The sequence below is a fragment of the Hyperolius riggenbachi genome, chromosome 1 (genome assembly GCF_040937935.1).
Source record: "Hyperolius riggenbachi isolate aHypRig1 chromosome 1, aHypRig1.pri, whole genome shotgun sequence".
Lineage (NCBI taxonomy): Eukaryota > Metazoa > Chordata > Amphibia > Anura > Hyperoliidae > Hyperolius > Hyperolius riggenbachi.
The window spans coordinates 323626446-323652620 of record NC_090646.1 but is presented as its reverse complement, the minus strand read 5'-3'; the positions used below and the strand labels follow the sequence as shown (position 1 = coordinate 323652620).

The 26175-nt window shown below is 40.6% G+C and overlaps 1 protein-coding gene across 1 annotated transcript in view; it reads right to left on the bottom strand.

Annotated features, from left to right (window-relative positions):
• The window catches only part of LOC137509805 (receptor-type tyrosine-protein phosphatase S-like), a 782862-nt gene that overhangs the window by 408995 nt on the left and 347692 nt on the right, over positions 1 to 26175 (bottom strand). The window contains exons 10-12 of the mRNA XM_068233857.1: positions 23446 to 23590; positions 11058 to 11363; positions 2567 to 2760 (exon numbers count right to left, since the gene is read on the bottom strand). Of these exons, the coding sequence (XP_068089958.1) occupies positions 2567 to 2760; positions 11058 to 11363; positions 23446 to 23590 (645 nt within the window). The remainder of the gene's footprint in view (positions 1 to 2566; positions 2761 to 11057; positions 11364 to 23445; positions 23591 to 26175) is intronic.

Genomic DNA, 26175 nt, shown 5'->3' with positions numbered 1-26175 from the left:
TAAGCACTATGGGCGAGTTTTTCATACATTTCTCATGAATGGAAAATTAGATGAATTAAATTATAATTAATTTGTACCCCATTTGTCCAGAACTCAGGATGTCTAGTACATATGCACCATTAACTATAAAGCACCATGAAATTTAACTTGTATACAACTGTTTTGGTCTGCAACAGTGCAAGGTGGTTCTACGGGAATATGTAGTTTTTGTGAGCATGGCAGTAACATGATTGCCAGGGTTACCCTGTTTTTGTGTTCACAATAATTAGAAAAGGAAGTGACAATACAAATGCAACCAACAGAGTATCAGGCAACTGTTAAAGAGGAACTCCAGTGAAAATAATGTAGTAAAAAAAGTGCTTCATTTTTTACCATAATTATGTATAAATGATTTAGTCAGTGTTTGCTCATTGTAAAATCTTTCCTCTCCCCGATTTACATTCTGACATTTATTACATGGTGACATTTTTACTGTGGGCAGGTTATGTAGCTGATGCTAGCTGTTTTGGCTGTTAGAGACAGCTGTAAACAGCTAATTCCTGTCTGAGAACATTGTTACATTGTGAAGTTTGCCCAGAGTACCACGGTACTCAGAGCTTCTTGTGGGAGGGGTTTCAGCACAAAATCAGTCATACAGCGCCCCCTGATGGTCTGTTTGTGAAAAGCATTCTATTTCTCATGTAAAAGGGGGTATCAGCTACTGATTGGGATAAAGTTCAATTCTAGGTTGAAGTTTCTCTTTAATCTTTGACTAAAGCCTGTGGAGTGCTCAAAAAGGCCTATCAACTGCCATGTACAGCAGTGTGAAAATGTGTATTCTTCAGCACATGCAGCACCTTTCAACTACTACTCTGCTAGTTTTCTGAGCCTTTCTTGCAGCTCCCTCTTCTCTCATGCCATGTTGGATATTATTATGCTGATTGGCTTTTCTAGTAAACCAGTTTGCAAAGGTATATCAAGGGTTTAAAAGAAGCTCACAGGGAGATTTTGAAGGTTTTTTTTTTATTTGAAAAAATAAAATTGTTGAATAAACCCCCACCATTCTAAAGGCCTGTACTCACCACACAATTTTCCTGACAACCAGTGATTTTCTGAGCGGTGAGCAGTCATTTCCGCAATCTTGAGTCGTGGGTACAGAAACACAATCGCATGAACAACTTTTAGCGATGCGTGCTGATAACAACCATCATGGCGGATCGGATCTTTAAGATCCCCGACGTCTCCAGACGTCACGAGCAGAAAGAAGAGTCACTGAACACTTATCGTCAAGGGGATCAGTCGGGTGGTGAGTACTCAGCTTAAGCTAAGCAATATATCTTATCAGTAAGTTCAATTCTGGGGCTTTCTGGTTTAGCTGCCTTATTATTTACATATTATTTAAATGTCTACCAAGATTTCAACAGCAATTACACACAACAGCAAACTTTCGTATCCCTGTGTGCAGGAATGATTTCTAGTATCTTTAAACTTGATGTTGGGTTTACATGCTTCTAATAATGTTTTATCCTAACCATCCAGTGCCAGCCCAAGGTCCCCGCACTGCTCTGCCCTCATTTTTGACTGGGACAAACGTCGATTATGGATGAGGAGGAAATGGCAGTTCTCTTACTCTCCGTCCATGCTTAGGAACACCACTCTCAACCCCCTCCATTTTTCATTCCCAATTGTACAGTGACACTGCAAGAGAGCTGCGACGTGTGCGCTTCGGGAGAACAATAATGTACTTCGGATATTAGTACACTATCTTTCCGAGCTCAATTCAGATAGTTGTAAATACTTATGTAGCATAGTTCCTTACCGTCTGAATCAGAAGGAGGGGGGAAGGTTCCTAGGGACGGACTGAGAAAAGGAGAACTGCCACTTCCTCCCTGTCCATATTGGGCTGTCATCCCAGTCGAAAATTAAGGCAGAAGGGACTACTGGGGGCACTGGACGGTGAGGATTAGGATGTAAGGTATGTCACAGCACTGCACATAAAACATTATTAAAAGCATGTAAACCCAGCATTCAGTTCAGGGGTACTTTAAATGGTAAAAATGGGCTGCCAGTGTATATGAGAAAAAGGGGAGGGCACAGGCCGTTAGAGCCAACCAAGTGGGGAGGGGACTAACACATCAACAAGGCTGGTTACTTACGGAGTACTGGCTGGCTGTGTTCATACATAAAAGGTGTACATTTCCTGTCCGGTACAGTCCTGACAGTTTTGTATGTGTTTGTATGGGTGTACATTTCCGGTCCAGTCAGGTAATACTGATAAAAAAAACTGCTGCAAAACAGGATAGGGCTGGACTGGACCGGAGATGAACAAGTTTATGTGTGAACCAAGCCTTAATCAGTTGCTGTCAGTTATGACTGAGTGGACAACTGATGCACAGAGCTTGTAAAGGAATTTTCCATGTTTCCCTATGGGCCAGTTCACATCTATGCATTTTAACTGAATGTGTTTTCACAATGCACTGCTGCAAAACAATTGATCAGTTAAAATGTATCAGTTTTAGTTGTCCTTTAGAGTTAAAATGTAGACCTGTAAGCAATAATGTGCTATTAATTTTAATTTTTTACTCACCTGAGAATCAGCCAGCATAACATCCCTTATTATAGGAAGGCCTTTTGCCTCTCCATTTTCAATTTTAACATAGTGAACTTGATAACCACGTATTTGGCCATGGTGACGGTTTTGGATAGGAGAACGCCAAAACACTTTAATGGCAGTCGAGTTCAATACTTCCACCTCAACTTTTCGCGGTGGAGCACTGGGAACTGAAGAGAGAAAATTAAATGTTTTTTTGTTGTAGTGGAAAGCAAAACATTATAAAGCTGTTTCATATCTTAATTAAGAAACAACTACACTGGCCCTTATTCGATGTACTTATTTCTGTTATCTTACCTACAAAATATATTTTCAGTAACTAACTTGTGAGGAAGTACAGTAAAGTAGGCATAACTGATAAGTATATTTAGGGAAATTTATTTTGCATATTTTTTTTTTCTGGGGATAAAGGGATTTTTATTGGTAAGTATGGAAACATTTTTTGTGAGAAAACTCAGGACAAAAGTTTATTCAATCAGGACTGGAATACAGTTAGCAGCTAAAGCAATGCAAATGAACAGGGGATACACTACCTGCCTCCACCGAGGTAGTTCTCATCCAGTTCAGCATAGTGCCATTTGGGTTAAAACACCTTATACTGATCTTTAAAGGACCTCTGTCGCGAAATTCTTCGAATGTAAAATACAATGTAAACATATACAAATAAGAAGTAGGTTTCTTCCGGAGTTAAATGAGCCATAAATTACTTTTCTCCTATGTTGCTGTCACTTACAGTAAGTAGTAGAAATCTGACATTGCTGACAGAATTTGGACTAGCCCATCTTCTCATAGTGGGTTGCTAAGGTTTTCTTTATTTTTAAAACCACTTAGTGAATGGCAGTTGCTCCGTCCAACTGCCAAAAAAGTGTATGGTGAGCAGGGAGGCTGTCCAGCATCATTGTATACATCTTTTTCAGGGAATGTCTTTATAAAGAATAAAGGCCATGCTGAGAATCCCCCATGAAGAGATGGACTAACCCAAAACCTGTTGATAATGTCAGATTTCTACTACTTCTGAAAGTGACAGCAACATAGGAGAAAAGTAATTTCAACATAGGAGAAAAGTAGTTTCTACATTGTTAAATGTAGGCTTCATGTTCAGTAGTTCCAGAGACAAGAATAGATCTTAAGGTATGTGAAAACCTGGACTATAACCTGGACTGATAACAGAAAAACAATTCTGTGATCAGTTTGAGTGAAAGTTTATCCCAATTTGTGTAACGATAAGCTTGGATCTTAGGTGAGCTGTTTTATTTAGAGGAGAGAGCCTGATCAGGTGTTCCTATGGGCTCTACAATAATAGTCAGCCAAGGATATAACCTGGAAGAATACTAAAGGAGAGACTGCAGACATTGTGAGACACCTGTATTCACACTACATTTCCACATGAAAGGACCAGAAATAGCCCTCACAGATAATGACAACCTTGTGTTTGTGTACTGTACACAGTGTTATGAAATTGAGATCAAAGTGATATTCCCCTTTTGTTGATTAAAAAATTCTCTTTAACTTAGATCTATACATTATAAGGAATTTTAAAGAGTGACACATGCACAGCTCAGTGTTTCTGTCAACAAAGTGAGTACATAATTTCTCCTGCAGAGTTGCAATGCTTCTTCTCCTATCTATAGGCAACTATATATGCTGGAAGTTGGAAGGTACTGTGGGGTTATCAGGCAGTCTGTGATTTACAAAGTTCAGTAAAATGAACTGATTTCATGTTTGGAAAAATGCTATTTCACTGCCCAGGCCCAATAAGACAGTAGACTGCTACATTACACACGACTATACCTTGGACCTAAAGTGAGAGGAATACAGAGGGTGCCAGCTTCATTCTGTAATAAACAGTGCCAGTTGCTTGAGTCCTGTACTAATACTTTAAAGGGGTTCTGTGGTATTATAAAAATCAAACAAACTGACACTTACCTGGGACTTCTATCGGCCTCGTGCAGCGGTAATGTCCCACGCTGTCCTCCTCCGATGCTCCGTTCCCCACCACCGGTCCCCATGTAATCACGCGAGTGATTACACTGCGGCTGCGCTGGAGCGATCACGCACGCGGCCATGGCCGCGCACCCGCAGCGTAATCACTCGCGTGATAACACGAGTACCGACGGCGGGGAACAGAGCATCAGAGGAGGACAGTTGTTTCGGGTTACATGCCCTTTTACAAGCCGCTCAGCGCTTGTGCTGAGCGGCTTGTAAAAGGGCATGTAAACTGAAACAGCGGGCTGTAGCTGCTACACAGCATTTTATGGATCTTTAATAAAGGTGATTTATACTTGGATGTGGCGCAGACCATTATCTTCAAACAAGACGAATATGCATTCAGCATCCACATGACAACCAATACCCCCTCGCAAGAAACGAGGAGGGGGAACGTGTGGCCACCAGTGACAAGTCCGACTGACTCCACATCATTGAATGCAGCCAGCGCTTCTGTGACTGAATGTATGTGTCAAGAGAAAGGGCGAAGAGGGATGGTTTGATACAGTTGGGGAGATGAAGATCACATATCACTGCAGGGAAAGGGGGTTGGGGGAAGGTCTACTATGCAGTTCGGGGGGGGTCCCTTTTTTAAATTTGCGATCCCCCACTTATGGACCCTCTGAATGGCCCTGACACTCACTCTGGGTCAGTGGTTTACAGAATTAGAGGCAGAAGTTTAGGACAGCCAGGCTAAAGGCATATTCTACAGGGAAATAAATATGGCTGCCTCCACATCCCTCTCAGAACAGGGTTAAATTAAAGGGAAGGTCCAAGCAAAATAAAAAAATGAGTTTCACTTACCTGGGGCTTCTACCAGCCCCATGCAGCCATCCTGTGCCCTCGTAGTCACTCACTGCTGCTCCAGTCCCCCGCTGGCAGCTTGCCGACCTCGGAGATCGGCGGGCCGCATTGCGTACATTTTTACGCATACCAGCTAGTGCAGGAACATTAACACATACATTTTTACACGTTACCGGTTCAATGCGTAAAAATGTACGCATTGAACCAGTAACGTGTAAAAATGTATGTGTTAATGTTCCTGCACTAGCGGGTATTCGTAAAAATGTACGCAATGCGGCCCGCCGACCTCCGAGGTCGGCAAGCTGCCAGAGGGGGACTGGAGCAGCAGTGAGTGACTACGAGGGCACAGGATGGCTGCATGGGGCTGGTAGAAGCCCCAGGTAAGTGAAACTCATGTTTTTATTTTGCTTGGACCTTCCCTTTAAAGCAAGCTGAGTTTCTGAGTCTCCATAGTGGTCAGTGAAGCCAACCATCACTATAAAGGACCAATAAATAAGCTTAAAAGTCAAAAGGGAATGCCTTTCTTCTGACCCCTTAGCATCAGTGTACTTCTCCTGTATATATTTCAGCAGTAAATATTTGTATCATTTTCACTAAAGGAAACACTGACTATGTACCCTACCAAATTATAAATTTTAAGTGTTTGAGTTTACATCAGAGTCAATTTAGAGGGTGTTTAACTGGTTCGCGGTCCATGGTTTTTACCCTTCAAAGTTCCTGACAATTTTGACACTTTAGCTGTGTCGCTATTGATACTGCAATAACTTTTTCATTACTTAAGATACCTAAGTGATATATATATATTGTTTTTTTCAGGGCAATCTAGGCTATCTTTGGGTAATATTATTTTCAAAAAATGATTTCATTTATAGAATTTTTTAAGGTAAAAACTAGAAGTAAAAGCAAAAAATACACCTTTTTTCAGGTTTCACACTTACTAATTTTTACATGACAAGTGCCACAGCTATAAAATATACCAAAATAACTTGCTAGGTTCTTCCCCGTTAAAATGATGCTATACTCGGTGGGCATATAGTAGACTGTTAACCCCCATGTGCCCATTTGGTTTTTAGCACTTAATTTAGTTTTATTGCGTGATTCATCCTTTACAGAGTCCTACATGTGTCTAAACAGCAAATAAGTACCCCAAATGACAACATTTTAAAAAGTAGACAACCAGGACTATTCCAGTGTGGGCATTTTGTGTCTTTCACATTCTTCTGGTTTTGCTGAAATTTTCCCAAATTTGATTGTTATTTTGAAAATGACATTGTTTTCAAGTGTTAGTCACCAAATATTTTTTTTCTGACTAGGGCCCATGATATAAAACACAAATACATTTTTTTCTCCAGTTTCTGACGGTTAAAATGAGCGCATTTGTGCCTTGTTTGATGAATAATTGGGCCTGCAGAGGGGCATTCTGGCTGGTGTGCACATTTGGATTTTAGTATAGTGTCTTTCCGATTCTTGTCGATTTGGTGAAATTTTATCAAATTTGATCACTATTTCGAAAATGACATTTTTTTAAGTGTGGCTTTGTCATAGAAAAAAAAAATTCTGATGGTCAAAATCAGGGCACGTATGCAATTTTTTTTATAACTTGCAATAGGGCATTATGCATGGCATGCATGCTTGGATTATTGCAGGACAATTTTTACAAATATACTAGGGTGGCATACAGTTTGGGCAAAAAGTAAAAATAGGTAAAAACAATGTATTGTAATATGGTAAAAAGAAAAAAAACTTTAATAATTGTATACTGTGTGGTAAATTTCAAAACATCCTTCGAAACAGAGGCCTGGATTGGATGGACAGGTTGGGCAGTAATTTCGAGTGTCCTTTCGGATTTTGTGTTTGCTACACACTCTGCATTTTTTTGAGGGTAGGCTTTTCTTGGAGTGGGGGGGAGGGAAGCGGGAAAATGTTTGTACCGTAGTTTGACGATATCCTCACAATCAGTTTGATTAATGTTGCCACTCGGGCCGCCAAATATCAGGGATGATAAAACATGCTCCTCGTACTTCAGGAAGGAGTCTGTGTTGCCTGATTTTTGGTATATGACAAAAGAATTATGCAATGCCATCTGAATCAGGTAAATCCTCATTTTTTTGTACCAGCTTTTGGCTTTCCTGCTTACCGATAGTAAGACATCATCTGGTCCAAAATCCACTGCCCCCATATGCTTGCTATAATCGAGTATCGCCTGTGGTTTCTCTGTCTCTTGTCTTTGAGACCTCACTGACATCATAGCCTCAGTATGCATGGTGGTCAGCATCAGGACATCTCTCTTGTCTTTATATTTCATAACAAGGAGTTCACTGCTTCTCGGGCTGCACATCTCCCCTTTTTTAATTTTTTACGCACAACCTCTTCTGGTAGGCCCTTCCTGTTTGCCCGCAAGGTACCACAGGCCACAGTTTGAGCATCAAACAAAAATTTTACAAGGGGCACGCTGGTGTAAAAATTATCTAAACAAAGGTGGTACCCTTTATTTAGTAATGGACTAATAAGGTCCACGACAATCTTTCCATTGGTGCCCATATAAGCAGGGCACCCCTCAGGCTGTAGTAGTCGGTCCTTCCCCTCATATATACAGAATGAGTAGGTGTACCCTGTACTGCTTTCGCAAAGCTTGTACAGTTTCACTCCATACCGAGCTCGTTTGGTGGGGATGTATTGTTTTATGCCCAGCCTCCCTTGATAGGGCATTAGGGATTCATCGACTGCGATCTCCCGCTTGGGCACATAAATTTCACTGAATTTCGCATTCAGATGGTCCAGAAGTGGCCTTAATTTAAAAAGGCAGTCTCGAGAAGGATCTTCACAACTGAGGTCTTCCGCATTGTTGTTAAAGTGAAGAAACCGCATCAGCATTTTGTACCTCAGCATTGTCATCTTCCCTGAATATTGAGGAGACTGATGGAGTGCATTTCTGCTCCAATACATGCTGATCTGTGGTCGCCATAACCACTTAAGGACCAGGCCATTTTGCGCTGATCTGTGCAGCATGGGCTCTCCAGCCCACAGCACAGTTCAGCAGACAGCCAGGGCGACCAGACTTCCCCCCTTTTTTCCCCACTAGGGGGATGTCTTGCTGGGGGGGTCTGATCACCGCCGGCCATTTTTGCCTTGCGGGGGGGGCTCCTCAAAGCCCCCCTCCGCAGCGATTTTTGGCCTCCCTGTCCTTCCCTCCCTCTCCACTTTCCCCTGGGCGACACAGGATGGAGATTCGTCCTGCGCCGCCCCTGACAGGCTTTAGCCTATCAGACTGTGGCAATCCCCGGCCATTCAGAGGCCGGGGATCGCCGATCTTCTTTACGGCGCTGCTGCGCAGCAGCGCCGTATGATGTAAACAGCAGGGATTTCTTCCCCGCGTGTTTACATTTTGACTGCGAGCCGCGATCTGAGGCTCGCAGGCAGTTCACGGAGACACCCTCCGTGAACTGACATGGAAAGGAGCGTCCGTTTCCATGTAAAAACACTTAACACCTAGGTCCGCCGATCGGCTGACCGTGGTCGTTAAGTGGTTAAGCCCATATTTAAAATAAGGCCCAGAAAAATTCTGAGCTCAGCCAAATTTGTTGGTGTCCATTTTGTGACATAAACTGATGTTGGATTGGCAGCCAAATATTGTGCAGCATAATTGTTAGTCTGTTCTATGAAACAAAATTTCTGTTGTATAAATTTATCGGGAACAAACATCTGAAAAAAATGTATAGGGGTCATATTCCCTGTATCCACTGTAATGCCACTGGCTGCAGTAAAGGGGGGGATTTGTGGCTCTTCCATGTTCGGAGGTAACAATTGTGGGTGAGCAATTTCAAAGGGTACTGCCTATCTTTCACGTACCCTCGGCTGTATGCATCGTCCTCTGCGTTCTGATGGCCCCTCAGTTTCAGAGTTGCTATCGCTGCTGATGGCACGTGCAGCGACATTAGATTGCACCCCACTTCCAAATCTGGCCCGCTTTGATGATGGCCCTGCACGCTCGGGCTCAGAGCTGGAATCGCTGTCTGACAGCGATCCAGAATCAATTGGTATCCAATCACTGCCAGAATCAGAATCCTCCTCTCCACTGCTACCAGAAAACTGCAGCATGCCGCACGCCTCCTCTGCTGTGAAAAGCCTCTTTTATATGTCTAGAATCGGCAAATTACTTTAAATGATCTAACAGATCAACAAACAGAAAAGATCGATAGAAAGGTCTTGTTTTTTTGTTTTTTTTGGATGGGGGGGGGGGGGGGGGGTGTAAAGCAGATGACAAAAAAGGTTAGGTAGGGGATCACGGAATCACTGAATGATTCACTGGTAAAATCACTAGCAGGGGGGTAGGTGAGAGCTGTGGAGATTAGCTAGGCCCCAAAAGGTCTAACTAAAGCCAGCTAGGGCTATACCTAGGTATTGGTGACAGAAGGGGTTATAGGCTAGGTAGGGGTTAACAGTTTAACAATAAAAGAAAAGAAAAACACTGTTAGATCAGTATATTTCACACTGTGGCACTGTCAGCAGCTCCGTCAACCTCAGATCTCACTCTGACAGAGAGGTAACAAGAAGCACTTCAAGTGCTACAATGTAAATATTTACTTTTACTCATAGAATACATGCTGCTATTAGCTATAGCAGAATTCATTCATTGTAAAAAGTGATCTGATTGGCTCTGTGAGCTTATGATCACATGCACCAATCAGTGGGTAGTATGCACATCAGGGGGTGTGTAATCCGGCCTACATATTATTTATTATTCTAAGTGGCATGTTTTAATAATGAATGATTGCTGCTGATTACAGCAATCATTCATTATAAAAGTGATCATATTAGTTCTGTGAACCTAAGATCACATGCACCAATCATCTGTGTATGTTGAGCACCGTGTGCGCGCGTGTACATGCGCGATCGTCTCCAGGAAGTGTTTGTGACCATTTACAATGTATATAATGAATGATTGCTGCAGCAGCGGCAATCATTCATTATTAACACTGATCAGATTGGTTCTGTAAACTTTAGTTCACATGCACCAATCTGTCCAGTGAGCGCTGTTTTAAAGGGAGGACATAGTTCCTACATCCCTGAACTTTCCTGCTGCATTAATTGGGACATAGGAACTATGTCCAGAAACTTAAATAGGTTGAACTTCTGTCAGGAACCAAACATTCCTGCAGTACAATTACATGTATTGCAAGGAATTTTAATATTATACAAGCAGGGAAATAAGAGCTTGGAAATTTCGGTACAAGATAGAGTGTACGTTTGCATGACTGCAAGGAAGCATTTTTTTAATCATCTGATCATCTGCCATGTCTGTAAAATCTTAACTGGCTGTGAAATATAAAGAGTAATTTTCTGTCATATCAATTTTTTTTAACATACACTTTATGCATCAAAAGGCATATATTTTTATTTATTTTTTATATTTTTGCAAACATTCAATAAAAAAGTTTTACTGTTAAAAAAAGGCAGTTCACACCACAGTTCTGCAGGTTCTAACTCTCTCACTGCCTTCTGTTACATACTACAGACATGGCTCTTTTTGAAATATACTTATGTGGCTGAATTAGTTGTTACAAACTAAACAAAACGTTATCAAATCTTTATATAAAAAAATTAAATTGGCATTAATGATCAATTAAAAAAAATATTACTGTAAGTTTAAAAAGAGGAAAAAAAGTAATTTAATTACCATCTTCATCAGTGCGTATAAGAACAGGCGAGCTCTCAGGGCCAGGTCCCAATGCAGTATGCGCAATAACAGTGATTCGATAATCAGTCCATTTTTCTAGGGCTTCCAAAAGAATCTCAGTCATTTCAGGTGAAATACCGTTCACTTCTTTCACTTCTGGGTCTTCAGAGTCCAAAGCAGCATAGTGTACACTGTATCCAGCAAGAATGCCATTATGGCTCTCTGGTGGGGGTGGATGCCAACTTACCAGTATTGTTGTAGACTTTGTGCTGACACACTTTACTTCTTGAGGGGGGGCAGATGGTTCTATGAGAGGACAATTGAGGACAGGAGGGACAGGGCAAGTAGAGAAACAAGAGATGGGAAAGATAAAACAAAAAAAGAAAAGGAATACAACTCAAAAAGAAAAAAAATAATAATACAAATAAATAAAAAATAAATCAAAAATGTGAATTGTTAGAAAACTATAAATATGTAAAAAAATAATAATATGTAAACAAAAAGGTAAAAATTAATCATGAAACATAAGTAAGGGTAGGTAAGGATCTTGGGAATTGTGTCTATAGCTGTCAAGTAAATCTCACTTTAAAATAAAGCCAATTATGTCTAATTCTTCATTTTCCATTCCCCGGGTGTTGCAATTGTATATTTCCCTTAATGTTAAAAGGACAGACTTTTGAGGATTATAATACAATCCTGCAAAATACAGTGAGACTGTGTGACAATCTGATGTCTGTAGTTGTGCCCAATCGATGCCTGTCTTCTAGCCCCCTGATGCTATCTAGTCTTGCCCCTGATACTACCCAAAACAAATTACATTAGCCAGCAGTAATTTATCAACTTATCACCACCTTAATGTGTGGCAGGTGGTCTCCTCTCTTGTGCCTTACTTACCCCTTAAATAAAGCATTGAATGTATGAAGGATAATCTTCACTCAAGATGATCAATTGGGGCCTTCACAGCCAAGAATCCAGCATGTACATAGTTACCCCATAACAATTGTTTAGTAACTTTAGTAAGAAATGTCAAAGGTAGCTGGATCATGTATAGCATAAATTACTACCACTAAATGTTTAAAGTCAGATTTATAAACTGGCCACATCTTACATGTAAAATATAGTTTACTGTAAGCCATATCAAGTGTACAGGTATTGCTAGAAAATGCTATGAGTATAGGCTGAACGCTTCTTAAAGCAAACCTATAATAAGAAATTATTAAGGAAGCCACTGCGAATCTTGTTCTAGACTCCAGAGAATACTATTTGCCTAGCTGTGTCTTTAATACCTTCTGGATCACTCATCTAGATATGGTATTTGGAATAAACTATGCCTCAGCTAGTTGCATCCATGTAATGCTGGGCATACACGGGTCGATCCGGCAGCCGATTAGCCGCCGGATCGACTCCAGCCGCGTACCCTCCGCGTCCCCGTTCGTCCACGCGTGCACCCGGATCGATTCCCACTCATCCTTACCGGCGCTTCTTATCTTCTGCTCGATTCGCCGCTATTGTCCGCCCACGGGTATCGAGCGCGGAATCGATCCCCGCGGTGATCGGACATGTTGGATATTATCAATCGAGCCATCAGCGGCTCGATTGATAAGCTAGCGTCGAACCGTGTATGCCCAGCATTACAAGTAAACAGGTGAAGACCTGCCTTGAAAATAAAAGACCATGGCAGCCAAGAGAACTAGCATTTTTAAAAGGAGGTCAGCACTAGAGATGAATAGGTAAAAATGAAAAAGTTGTTTTAACAGAAAAAAACAGCCTACCCAATTCTGTGGAAAATCTCATGAAAAAGGTTGCAATTTACACAGTATAGACAGTGACAATATCAACTGTGGGGATAAAGTGCAAAGTCATTACCTTTAATGTTACCAATCAGTGGCATTATTTTACCCCAGACAGCTTTATATAGTCCTTGGGTAGATTTCAGATGTACAAAAAAACTCTTGTTAATTGCTGAGTTGAAAGAAGAGTCACTACTCGAACAGGAAGCACTGAACACTCAGCAGCTTTGCTGGCAATAGGGTTCTGTTTACCACAGATGCCACTTCCAGGTTGGTGGTAACGGAAGTGGAGGTGGCTCTGCAGGATGAGTGAAAGTGCACACTGTTGCACCTGCACTTAATTACTTTAAGTTTACAAATCTATTAATTTTGGTATTGATTGTGAATAGCCCCTTGAACTTATTTGAATTGTGGATCACTTCCTTTATATTTATTGAGGGCTTGTTCACATTGCAAGAGCTTTTTAAGCATTAGTGATTTGAAAAGCTCTTGTTAATGCAATGCTATGGGGGATTTTTACAAAATCACATCGCTCCAGTGTGAACACACATACAGTATAACATTAGCAAGAGCTTTTAAAATCACAAAGCTCTTAAAATAAAAGCTCTTAGAAGAAAAGCTCTTGTAGTGTGAACAAGCCCTAACAGATAGAATGCATTATTGTATACTGTCTCTATGTTGGTGCTTTATGGGATAGCTGTCATTCTTGATTGCTACTTAGTTGTTATATCCTTAGCACATACTAGATTTGGATCTTATATTGTTACATTTAGGATGGTGCTTGTCCATTCTTTTTTTTTATAGCTTTTTTATATCTCTACCAGTGCCCAGAACTTTTGTTAGTTTTTGCATTTTCGCTTTATGTTTGTATGAACCTCTTCTGCATGCTTTAGATCAGGGATGCCCACACTTTTTTGACTTGCGAGCTACTTTGAAAATTCCCGAGCACAAGAGATCTACAAACATTTAAAATAGCCAGGTATAGGTGCCTTAATATAGGTAGCTAAGCATAGGTGCTCCCCATATAGATAGCTAGGCATGGGTGCCCCCATACAGCTAGGCACAGGTGCCCCCCATATAGATAGCTAGGCATAGGTACCCCCCATATAGATAGCTAGGTATATGCCCATCCCATATAGATAGCTAGGCACAGGTGCCCCCTATATATATAGCTAGGCATAGGTGACCTCACATATAGATAGCTAGGCATAGGTGTCCCCCACATAGCTAGGCATAAGTGCCCCCCCCCCCACATATAGATAGCTAGGTATAGGTGCCCCCCATATATAGATAGCTAGGCATACGTGCCTTCCATAAAGATAGTTAGGCAAAGTTGCCTGCCATAAAGATAGATGCCCCCCTCCCTCCACCAGCCGCCACTCTCCTCCACCCCCCTTCAATGACCCTGCATGTCTGGAGGAGCATGCAGCACTGAGACATCTGATAGTGGCGACCAGCTGTGAAGAGAAGCGCGGAGGGTAACGGCGTGTATACAGGCAAAGCACTTCCTGTTTACAAGTCCTTACCGAGCGCTCTCCTCTCCACTGCAGATTGCTGCTAATCAGATGTCTCAGTGCTGCAAGGCAGCGGTGATCCAGACAACGTATTGAGGAGAGCGGCAGACAAAGAGGAAGGGGGCGGGCTGGGGAGGAAGGAGGAGGGCAGGACACGGCTCCCCCTTTGCCTCTACCTATTGGCTGTGTGCTGCTCTACATAGGGCAGCAGAGCAGCACAATCAGACGGTATGCACAGTCAGCGTCTTGTGTACCATTTTAAAATGCTGACGCGATCTTCCCAGCAGTCCTTCGCGATCTACTGGTAGATCGTGATCGACGCATTGGGCAGCCCTGCTTTAGATCCTCTCCACAACCTGAAAACATATTTATGTTCAATGGTCTTCCACCAAATTTATCCTATCCTACAGTGGTTCGGTAATTAAACCAATAATCTTTTTAAAGGAATGGAAAACTGTGAATGACTGTATATTCTCTGTAAAGGATTTGAAAATGAATTTTTATATAAATGAGTAAAGTGAAAGGAGAAAGTAATATGTCTATGTATGTTTAATACACAGAGCAAAATAAATAAATACATAAAAGATGTGTACAAAATGAAGCATTCCTCTGCTGCCAAAACATATTTTTTTTATCTAACCAAATTAATGCACAGATAACACTGACTACTTTGGGCTACTGCTCCCTGTACACCATCATGGCTTTTCATGTTTTCCTACTCAATAAGCCTGGGCCTTTTGTGGAAATGGTAAGAAAAAAAAAGGAAAGGGAAAAGGGGGAAAAGCTTCACAGATTTTAAAGTCTTAACCAAATGAAAAACATGATCAAATAAAGAAATGAATAAGTAAAAATAAAATAAGGTAATAAAAAAAAATAACCAGTATTCCAATTTTCAGCCACCTACCTTTACTTTATGTATACTTATATTATAATTTTAGAAGCAAGGAAGAGGCCAAACAAACTTTTGTGGTCAAGTTAGGTTAACTACCCAAGTGTAATTTATCCTTCTCTTATTCACAATAAAAGTATTATTATTTAATTGGAGTTAAATAAGAATTAAAAATTACTAGTTCATCAGTAGATCAACAGTAAAAAAGAAACTTGTTTTCCAAACCACTGAACATTTGTGTGACCTTACAAATCCTTGCAGTAGACTTTTAAACATTAGATTGGCTGATTACCTTGTCCAACATAAAGTACAGCATTCTCAAATTTACCAGAGGACCTTACCAGCCACCTTCACATTTATCCTTTCCATGGAATTAAAATATGTTCAAACCTGGACTTACAATGCAGTACAAGATCGCTCAGTACTTTCTTAAGACCTTACTGCACAGGCTGCATTTGAGTAGGGGTCAATTACTCACCTGTTCTGTTTTTCAACAAGCAGGCAGATCTCCATCCTTCAAGAAATGCCCTTACTGAGCATTTACCTCTTTAAGTACCATACCTTGTTTTTTTACTGAACAATTTCAAAAACTCTAATAAACTGTTCTCCTACAGCCTATGTAAAATAATAATTTCACTAATATTTTATTTAATATGGTACTTAAGGAGTTAAATGATGGCTTCTTCAGAAAACAAGTAAATATACTTTACCTTTAGTTTAATGGATTTTACTTTAAACTTTGATGGTGCTAGGGTTTACACCTAGCAGATATATTTGGAGTGAAGCACAGGGACAAAGAGGAGTTTCCTGGAAGTACAGTGCATCATAAGGAAGTGGATAAAAGAGAGTGTGACAGGGCAACAGCAAAAATGACATGCATGAAAAGCAAAATTCTTTTGCAGAGCGAAAGAAAATGGCAAGCAAAGTGGACAATGTACAATCACAGACTGTGTTCAAATAATAAATAAAAAAAAAAAACCACTGGGTACTGTAGCAAGCTGCACCAGAATCATCCAAGAAATGTCTCAAGGCAAAGACATAGTATCCAAATGTCAACAAAAAATGAGGTCTCTAACCTATGATATATAGGCAAGCTTGAAACTAATTTGTAATAACTGCTTAAAGTGAAACACAATGGAGTTGCACATGAACTTAATCTTTTGTGAAGCAATATCAGTTCTATGGACCTGAAGCAGAGTGTGGGTAACCTACTTTATTTACAACCCCCCATATCAGATCAAATAAAGCTTTACATATCTATCCACAAAAGAACATTAATTTACCGAATTACATATGAAGTACTGCAAATAAAAGTGCTAGCAATAGCACAAATTGCATAGAGATATACCCTCCCAATATCTAAAAGTAAGACCTCAGGCTGAAGTAGTACAACTGATATTAAAAAGTAATGTAAATGATTTCTTGATGGAAAAAGACAGGACACATACAGACTAGCCACCACAGCAAACCACAGTGAATGCAAAGACAAAGATCCGTGAAAAACTTGTGTTAACTGTCATTAATGGGTAATCTGCCCCCCCCCCCCCCCCCAAGTAACAGACAGATTCAATCCATTAAACTAAAATTACCACATTTTACACACTTGTACACCATTGCTATATACTTCAGATATGATAAATAGGTACCAGCAAACTGGTATACCATATATTCTATTATGTAACCTAGACATCAGCCCGGGGTAATGGGGTAGATGCAACATCGCTATAATGAATGCACAGTTAAATATGAATGTAATGCATCAGTAAACAGCATAATACTTAAAACTAGTTTGAGCTGCTGATAATAGGTCTTATAAAATGTATAATTTATTCAGGGAAATGAGATGATTATTCTGCAATATGCATAGGTCTAAATCTATATGTAACCATACAGTAGTTGTTTCAGGAGAACCAAGTGGATTACATTATAGTAAAATGAAGTTACGCATTGCCACTTGGCTGACATGTCAGACTCATCAAGAATGTATGTGGAAAAAAAAAAAAAAAAAAAAAAAAAAATATATATATATATATATATATATATATATATATATATATATTTATATATATATATGTTGACTGCTAAACAAAATAAACTTTTGTTGTGCGGCAGATACATAAAGATGATGTTACAGTCATATATATATATATATATATAACCGCAACATCATCTTTATCTTTCAATCACTTGTATACAGGCCCCCCCCCCCCCCCCATCAAAATCAGCAGTAAATATATTAGTAATTAATACAGCGTCACATATGAATTGCAAGTTTTAAGAACTTCCTACTAAGCACCAAGGTCCATATGCAATTCACTTTTTCTCCTGAGTTTTCTCCTAGGTGATATTTTTAAATGTGTCAATAAAATTCCTTTTAAGCCACCAGAAAGCAAGAAAGTACTCAAAATAATTTTGATAGTACTTTTTCATTTACTTTTGGTACTTTTTCTAGTTGAAATGTGCTAAAAAATGATTTTAAATAAAAGATGAAAAATTATCTCCTAGGAGAAAACTCAGGTGAAAAGGAGAATTGCATATGGCCCCAAATGCCAGCATTTCAGGAAATTAATAAGCAATAGTGAATTGGTACACGATAAGGTAATCTATGAAAGAAGCACAACTCTCTAAAAATAAAGTGTAATATTCACAACCATACTAAGATGAGTAATAGGAGATTGGTTATTAAAACATAGTCCACAGCTTGGTTGCTTCATTTGTCACCTTGTGCCTTTTTTCCTGTTTGTGGAATCGTAAAAATTATCCTGTACTGAATAGTATATAAAGGCTTCCATATTCCTTTTTATTTTAAACAATGCCAGTTGCCTTCCTGTCTTGTTTTCCTTTTGGGTTCCCTAGTGCCTGAATTACACATGCAGCTGATGTAGTCAAACTTAAGTAGAGTTTCTGATCTCTGTTCTTGTTCTAGATCTATGGCTTACAGTATTAGAGACATGGGGATGATTAATTATTAACAACAAGTTGTTTCCCCTTTCTTGTGCTAAAACACTAGTGCGACTTAATGACCTCTACTTGCACGCTACGTGGCAGCGTAGCGTGCGTACCTAAGCAACAGCCGCTGCTTACAATAGCTGTGCGGTCGTGATGTTTCTCAACCATGATAATTCACTAGCGTGGCCGCTACTATGTTAATTAACAAGCTTAAGCCTATGACAGCCGATCACTGTCAGGTCTCCCAGGGGCACAGCCGTGTCACATGGCTGTCCCCTGTACAGCGCTGCTGGAGATCGCAGTGCTGTACTTAGTAAAAAGACGGTGAAACAGTCCCCCAATCGCCGCTCGGAGACTGAAGGCGGGGCGGAGCTCCGCCCCCCAAGCAGGAGATGCCACCTGCAGTAGCCGGCCCCAGGACTTGGTGCTAATTGGCGTTAGGCGGTCCTGGGGCTGCCGCCGCAGTCACGCTCGTTGGCGTGATGCGGTCTTAGGGTAGTTTATGTGGAGTAGCTGCGCATGTTTATGTACGTCAACTGTTGTTCATGATTTCCTGAAGTTTTTTAACAAATGGTTGTCAGAAAACCAGTGATAGATTGGTCATTTCCGACTTGAATCGAGCATGTGTTTGAGATTTTAGACAGGACTTAATAAGCAGTTAGCACAGGCGTTGTGTGAATATATGTGCTAGTGTCCCTTTTCACAGGCTGTTTACAGATTTTTCACACATTTTCTGTACTTTCTTCCCCAGACTGACAGCCAAGGAAAACCATGCAGTTTAGTCCATTTATGAGTGACGTTGCATCATTACCATGGTGATGGCTGGGGAGGAGTGTTAGCAGGCAGAGAGCTTCTGACTACCTGGCAACTACCTAGGTACAACATTTTTTTTTCTAGTGAAAGTAAAGAGCATGTTTATATATCATCATCCTTACCATTTATCTTTATATAATAGTTAATAATATGCTAATACTTCTGCGTTCATGCAAATTTTATGCAAAATGTATGCACCTTGAAAATGTACCAAATTGGTCAATTTTCAAGCTGCATAGATTTGCATACAATTACCATTTGCATCAACTTGGGATTACTAGCACCTCATGTATCATCCATTTTATTTTTACTTCTGCTGCAAAGTTTAGGAGTGTCCATTGAATTTTCATGCTTCTGCTGAGAATACATTTTCCCTGATAAATTAATGGTTAAATCTTTGTGTGTCCTATCTATATAACATTGTTCCAGTTCTAAATGTGAGTACTGATTGCTGACTATCATTAACCCATTCAGGTTCCGTCGTTTTCACGTGAGAAATGTTCACCTCCCATTCATTAGCCTATAACTTTATCACTACTTATCACAATGCACTGATCTATATCTTGTTTTTTCCGCCACCAATTAGGCTTTCTTTGGGGGGTACATTTTGCTAAGAGCCACTTTACTGTAAATGCATTTTAACAGGAAGAATAAGAAAAAAATGGAAAAATTCATTATCTCAGTTTTCAGCCATTATGGTTTTAAAATAATACATGCCTCCATAATTAAAACTCGCGTATTGTATTTGTCCATATGTCTCGGTTATTACACCGTTAAAATTATGTCCCTATCACAATGTATGGCGACAATATTTTATTTGGAAATAAAGGTGCATTTTTTCCATTTTGCACCTATCACTATTTACAAGTTTAAAATAAAAAAAATATAGAAATACCGTATTTTTCGGACCATAAGACGCTCCGGACCATAAGACGCACCTAGGTTTAGAGGGCAAAAACCAGGGGAAAAAAAATAATTCTAAACCTGGTGTGTCTATGGTGCAGGGGCATCTTGTGGAGCTTCCCCCAAGCTGTATCTCCCTCCCAAGTACATGAACCCATCCTGTCACCAATAATGAAACTAATCCCCCACTAACTACACTAACCACTGCTGCCCCCCGAGTACACTAACCCACCCTGTCACCAATACTAAAACGAGTCCCCCACTAACTGCACTAACCACTGCTGCCCCCCAAGTACACTAACCCACCCTGTCACCAATAAAAAAACTAGTCCCCCACTAACTGCACTAACCACTGCTACCCCCCAAGTACACTAACCCACCCTGTCACCAATAATAAAACTAGTCCCCCACTAACTGCACTAACCACTGCTGCCCACCAAGTACACTAACCCACCCTGTCACCAATAATAAAACTAGTCCCCCACTAACTGCACTAACCACTGCTGCCCCCCAAGTACACTAACCCACCCTGTCACCAATAATAAAACTAGTCCCCCACTAACTGCACTAACCACTGCTGCCCCCCAAGTACACTAACCCACCCTGTCACCAATAATAAAACTAGTCCCCCACTAACTGCACTAACCACTGCTGCCCCCCAAGTACACTAACCCACCCTGTCACCAATAATAAAACTAGTCCCCCACTAACTGCACTAACCACTGCTGCCCCCCAAGTACACTAACCCACCCTGTCACCAATAATAAAACTAGTCCCCCACTAACTGCACTAACCACTGCTGCCCCCCCCCCCCCAAGTACACTAACCCACCCTGTCACCAATAATAAGAGTCCCCCACTAACTGCACAATCCACTCCTGCCCCCCAAGTACACTAACCCACCCTGTCACCAATAATAAGAGTCCCCCACTAACTGCACAATCCACTGCTGCCCCTCAAGTACACTAACCCACCCTGTCACCACCAATTAGACTAATCCCTGAGACAAACCCTCACCTGATACAGCTCTGTGACCTCTGTGCAGGGATACAAGTCTCCTCCATCATAATGATGCCATAATGTCATCTGCTGTGTCTGGAACACCGCAGCCTCCTCCCTCCCATGCAGCGCACACAACTTCCTGCATGCCCAGACGTCATCACACAGACGTCATAGAAGCGCTGGAGATGACGATCAGCAACATGTGACTTGGAGCTCGGCCACCCCTCCACCCGCTCTCGTTTTAGCTGGTTCCTACCTCCTAGCGAAGAGGCTGTGAGTTTATCCGTGAGAAGAAGATCCAGGAGCTTTTAATTGTCTGTTTGCTGCCATGTTGAGTGAAGGGAGAGCTGAGCCGCTAAAACAGCAGCGTGTGTGCACGGAGGGGCTGTGAGCTATGTCTGCCTGTGTACGGGGAGAAGATCTAGCTGCTTTTAATTCCCTGAGTAATAGTGATTTAAAAGCATGACAAATCACTGCTATACTAAATATTACAAAGTGAGAGACATTTGCATTTGTTAAAGGTAAAGTAAGCTGGTCACAAAGAAGCACTCACACTCGCCAACGTGAAGAGGATGTGGAAGTGCCAAGAAGCCTGTAGTGTTTTTAAGAGATACTCCTTTAAGTTGTATAAAATGGGGCCCTGGTACATTACATACAATTGTAGACAATGATCATAACTGATTGGCAGCGCTAGCAGTATAATCGACTGCTGAGGGGCCTTTCACATTTGGTGCATTTATTCTACATTTTTTTTCCACAATGGAGAAACCATTAGAACTTAAAGTATATGTAAATCAATTTAAGTCAATGGGCTGTTCACATCTAAGGTGTTTTTCCATCCAGGGATAAAAAAAAACAAACTAAAAACTTGAAGCTTTTTTCTACATGCCCAAGTTTTTTCAATTAATTGCAATTATCAATTAATTGCAAATATGTATGAGAAACATGTAGACAAAATGCTTTTTATGATGTGAAAGGGACCTATATATTAAGTCTCACCAGTTGTAGTAACATTTACCAAGACACTTTGCTGTAAATAACTTCATTAGAAAATAGCTCATTTTTTTTTTACAATATTTATTTTTAAATTATTTAGTCAGTGTTTACCTACTGTAAGATCTTACCTTACCCCAATTTGCATTCCTAAAGTTATCACTGTTGCTGGCAACTTTATTCATAAACTGTTGGTTGTTAGTTATTTATAAAATACTTCATTATTATATTGAGCATAATATAAATTGAAAACAAAATTGCATGGTAACTGAATAGCAGCTAGCTGCCCCTAGTGTAGGTGTGGTGAGGCGGGTTCCTCAGGTGGCATAAGTGTGTGTGTGGGGGGGGGGGGGCGGCGCGCCCACCTAACCGTGGGTGGGGGGCGCCGAGCTGGAGGGGCTAGAAGCCAGGAAGTGGGGCAGCATGCTACAATTTTCAGCATTGCATGGACTCTCTTGGAGAGGTGAGAACTTACATGTAGCCATCTGCCTTTCAGCTTACGCCTGTCACTTGTGAAACAGCTTACTTTTGCATGAGCTTGCCTACTACCTCTCTACTTTGCTGACATACGCTTGGCTTCTCTACTGTTGGAGACGGACTGCATGTCACACTAAGCTGGATATGCTAATTAGAGTACTTTTGGCTTTAGCTCATCTTGGCTCCATAGTGACCTTAAAGAATATAGCTTCAGTTTTGATAGGCTGACCAGCTGTGTCATTGAATGGTAATGCATGTGTGGTGGGATGGCCATCTCATGCTGTTTTAACTACATGTTTTAATTATCCTGCTGATTAATAAAGCAATTTGATATTTTTAGATACATTTTGATCGATTTTGTGTTTATTGGGATGAGCTGCACCTAACCTACCTCTTCTAACTTGGATTATTTCAACTCTTTCAAATTAGTTGCTTCTGGCCATTTGATCAAGATAGTATTACTTGCTGCAGAAGCCCCATTTCACAGACAATAGTAACTTACGAACACTCTGTTTACTACATTTTTACATCTCACCCTAGCTATGCTTTACCGAGTTTTCTGAAGAATGACTTTGGGTGTGGATCCAGTTTTAACCCTTGGTAAGGAGTGAGGATTTGGATTATTACGAAAGCTCATGTGATCCATTTGTGACTGGAATACTTTATGGTACAATGTTCACATTAAAATGAGTGTATAAAACATAAAAACAAAAATGAAAATCATAATGAGGCTAAACTGATCTAGGTAGTAGTAATAAGAAAAAGATTCATTAAAGCTACACTTCTGTGTGGAATTATAAATGTGATAAATTCAGTAGTTATTTTCTTAAAATGATACTATGTACACAAGCCATTGTTTAGTTAAATATTCCCTATATGTGAAGGAACCATATATGAAACAAGTGAATGTACTGTACTCATGAAAGTAAGCAGGTAACAGCTATACATGTCAGTTGGTATACAACAAGAAACTTTCTACTTGTTGGTTATAGCATCATTTTTAGTTCCATTAACTTCATCCTACCATTCCTTGTTTATACAGAGGAAAAAAATACTTACTAGACTGCATGGTCCTTTCTTTCACATCCGAAGTCCAAGCACCCTGACCTTGCAATGACCGAGCTGCCAGACGAAATATATATTCAGTGTTAGGTTTTAACCCTTCCACTAAATATGATGTTGTTGGATCAAAAGTCTTTTTGATCTGTAAACAAAAATCAAACATTAGTTTATGATTCTTGAACACCAAATTAAAGAAATAGAACTTGAATTGTTAGCTATACTGCCTAAATAATACTGGTTGAATGATCATTCCAAATAGTTTTTATTAGCTCATTTCACATGCTTATAAATAATAAAAAAGTTTGTGATGAACTTCATAACTGAATGCCTATAAGTTCTGCCTTATCTAATTTGTTTAAATGCACACTTAAAGGGTACCTGCAGTAAAACTGACAGAGCCTGTCATGACAGGCTTTGTCAAATGAGGGAGGATTGTTGGGTTTGCAGGGTTAAATACTTACCTGTTCTGGTATCATCCCTCCAGAAAGGTGATCGCTCCACCTCCATTTGGATTTGGGCCTGGACAAATTTTTTTCAAACTGACCACCAGGGAGGTGGACACGCCGACCTGCATGGCTGCGGCCTGTCCCCAGCTCGGCAGCCAAGGCCTGATTCGTGGTTGCCGAGCTGGGGGCGGGCCGCATCCACGAAGGACAAGGTTTTGGGAGAGCTTTGGCAGTTTTTGGAACCATGGCCGCCACCGCACTGCTGAGGAGGGGGACAAAGCATAACCTGCGCCCTGAAGACGTTGGACCAGGTGAGTATTGAACCCTAACACTCCCCCATCAACATTTAGACCAAGCCTGTCATGACAGACTCCTGTCATTTTTGCCTCAAGTACTCTTTAACTCATGATTCATTATTCTCATTTTACACAGGTAAAGCAAATTACAGAGAAGAAGCCTGATGCACTAAAACCTTTTTTTTGGCACAGCCAGTTTTTAACCTTTGATTTTATTTCATAAAACTAAATATTGCTTTACTAAAAATCTTTGTATAACACCACAGTACACAGATATTCCTAGAGTTATCTTTGTTTGTTGACAGTAACTGTTTTAAAAATGTGTCCCTAATCAATAATGCACTGTAGTTGCATTATTGATTTAATTATGATTTAATATAATGGCAAAATACAGTATCGGACACACAGGCTTGATGCAAAGAAATCACTAATTGCAAGTCCTGTTCTCCATATTATGAATGTGCTGAAGTGCTGATAAGATTTGCAGAAGGTTGCAAGCTGCACTGACAATTTATAATGAGAGAAAAGGCAAGAAACATGTTCAATGCTCACTATTTACATAGGGTTCAGTACACACTTTAGCTCTGCATAAGCATAAGTAGCAGTGTACTGTATATTACTGGAGGTAACATGATTATAAAAAGGTGATTACACCAACAATGGAAGACTATTGCATTGCATTAAAAAAAAGGATAGTAGACATTTTAAATCTACTACTGATAAAAGGAAATAACTACAGCTCTACATTAAAAGAAGCAGTACACTGTTAGACAAATAGACACACCAACTTAAACATTTTCATCCACTGTCTGCGCACATAAATGTTGCCGCACTTTAGTTAATCTATCCCAGTGGGAGCCTGATCTAATCGTGTGCAGGGCTTAAAGAGACATTGAAGCGAGAATAAATGTTGCTTCAGTGCTTATATTCAGCAGGGGCTTATATTCAGCAGCAGCAAAATCTACGACCAAGTTGGTCGTAGATTTTGCAGGGGGGGGGGGTGGTAAGGGACCCCCGTTTAGCCGCGGGATCGCGGCGTTTTAGCAGGGGCACACATGCCCCTGCTGAATATGAGCTCTGAAGCGAGATTTATTCTCGCTTCAGACTCTCTTTAAAGGAAACTTAGCAAGACTTTAAAATATACTGTACATTGCCTTACAGTAACAGTGGCAAATATAGCATTGTTTACAATAACAAAGCCAGAATACTAGAATAAAAACAAACAAAAAACTATAAGATATTCCTTCCATGCATAAAAAAGCACAAACACCAGACACAGAACTGTTGGGAGAGCAGGAACAGACTAATTGAGAGTGCTGGCCCCCTTTTGCTTCATCCCATCAGTCCCATATACCTTAAAGTGTACCAGAGACAGCACACTACAAAGATTTTTTTACTTACCCGGGTTTCCTCTAGCCCTATAAGCACGTCTGAGCCCCTCGCTGTCCTCCCGCATGCCTACATTCAGCAGCAATCAGCCCGGTAACTGGCTCAGTCATGTCAGTCAGGGTCTGCACATGCGCAGAAGACCCCCGACTGACATCACTGGGACAGTTACCGGGGCTGATTGCCACTGAACGAAGGCACGTGGGAGGACGGAAAGGGATTCAAATGTGCTTAATGGGCTGAAGGAAGCCCCAGGTAAGTAAAACATCTTTGTAGTGTCTCGTCTCTGGTTTCTTTTATGGCTGTCGGTTTTGGGTTTAGGCGCCTGGTAAGAAGGACAACAAACGTAAAAATTATTGGACATACCCATAGCCTAATGGGAATCTCTTGTAACGATGGGTGTTATGTGGTACAACATTTTCCTCATATATGTTATTAATAGTGACTCACAAGGTACACATGCACCTATAAATATGAGTTAAAACATGCTGTAACACATAAATCGCTATCACTTAGTATACATCTTTTATCATATCCTAACACCTAGGCTTTCAATATGCAGTGTGCATTCCCCAGGGGGTATTTTTGCTGGGCTCAGG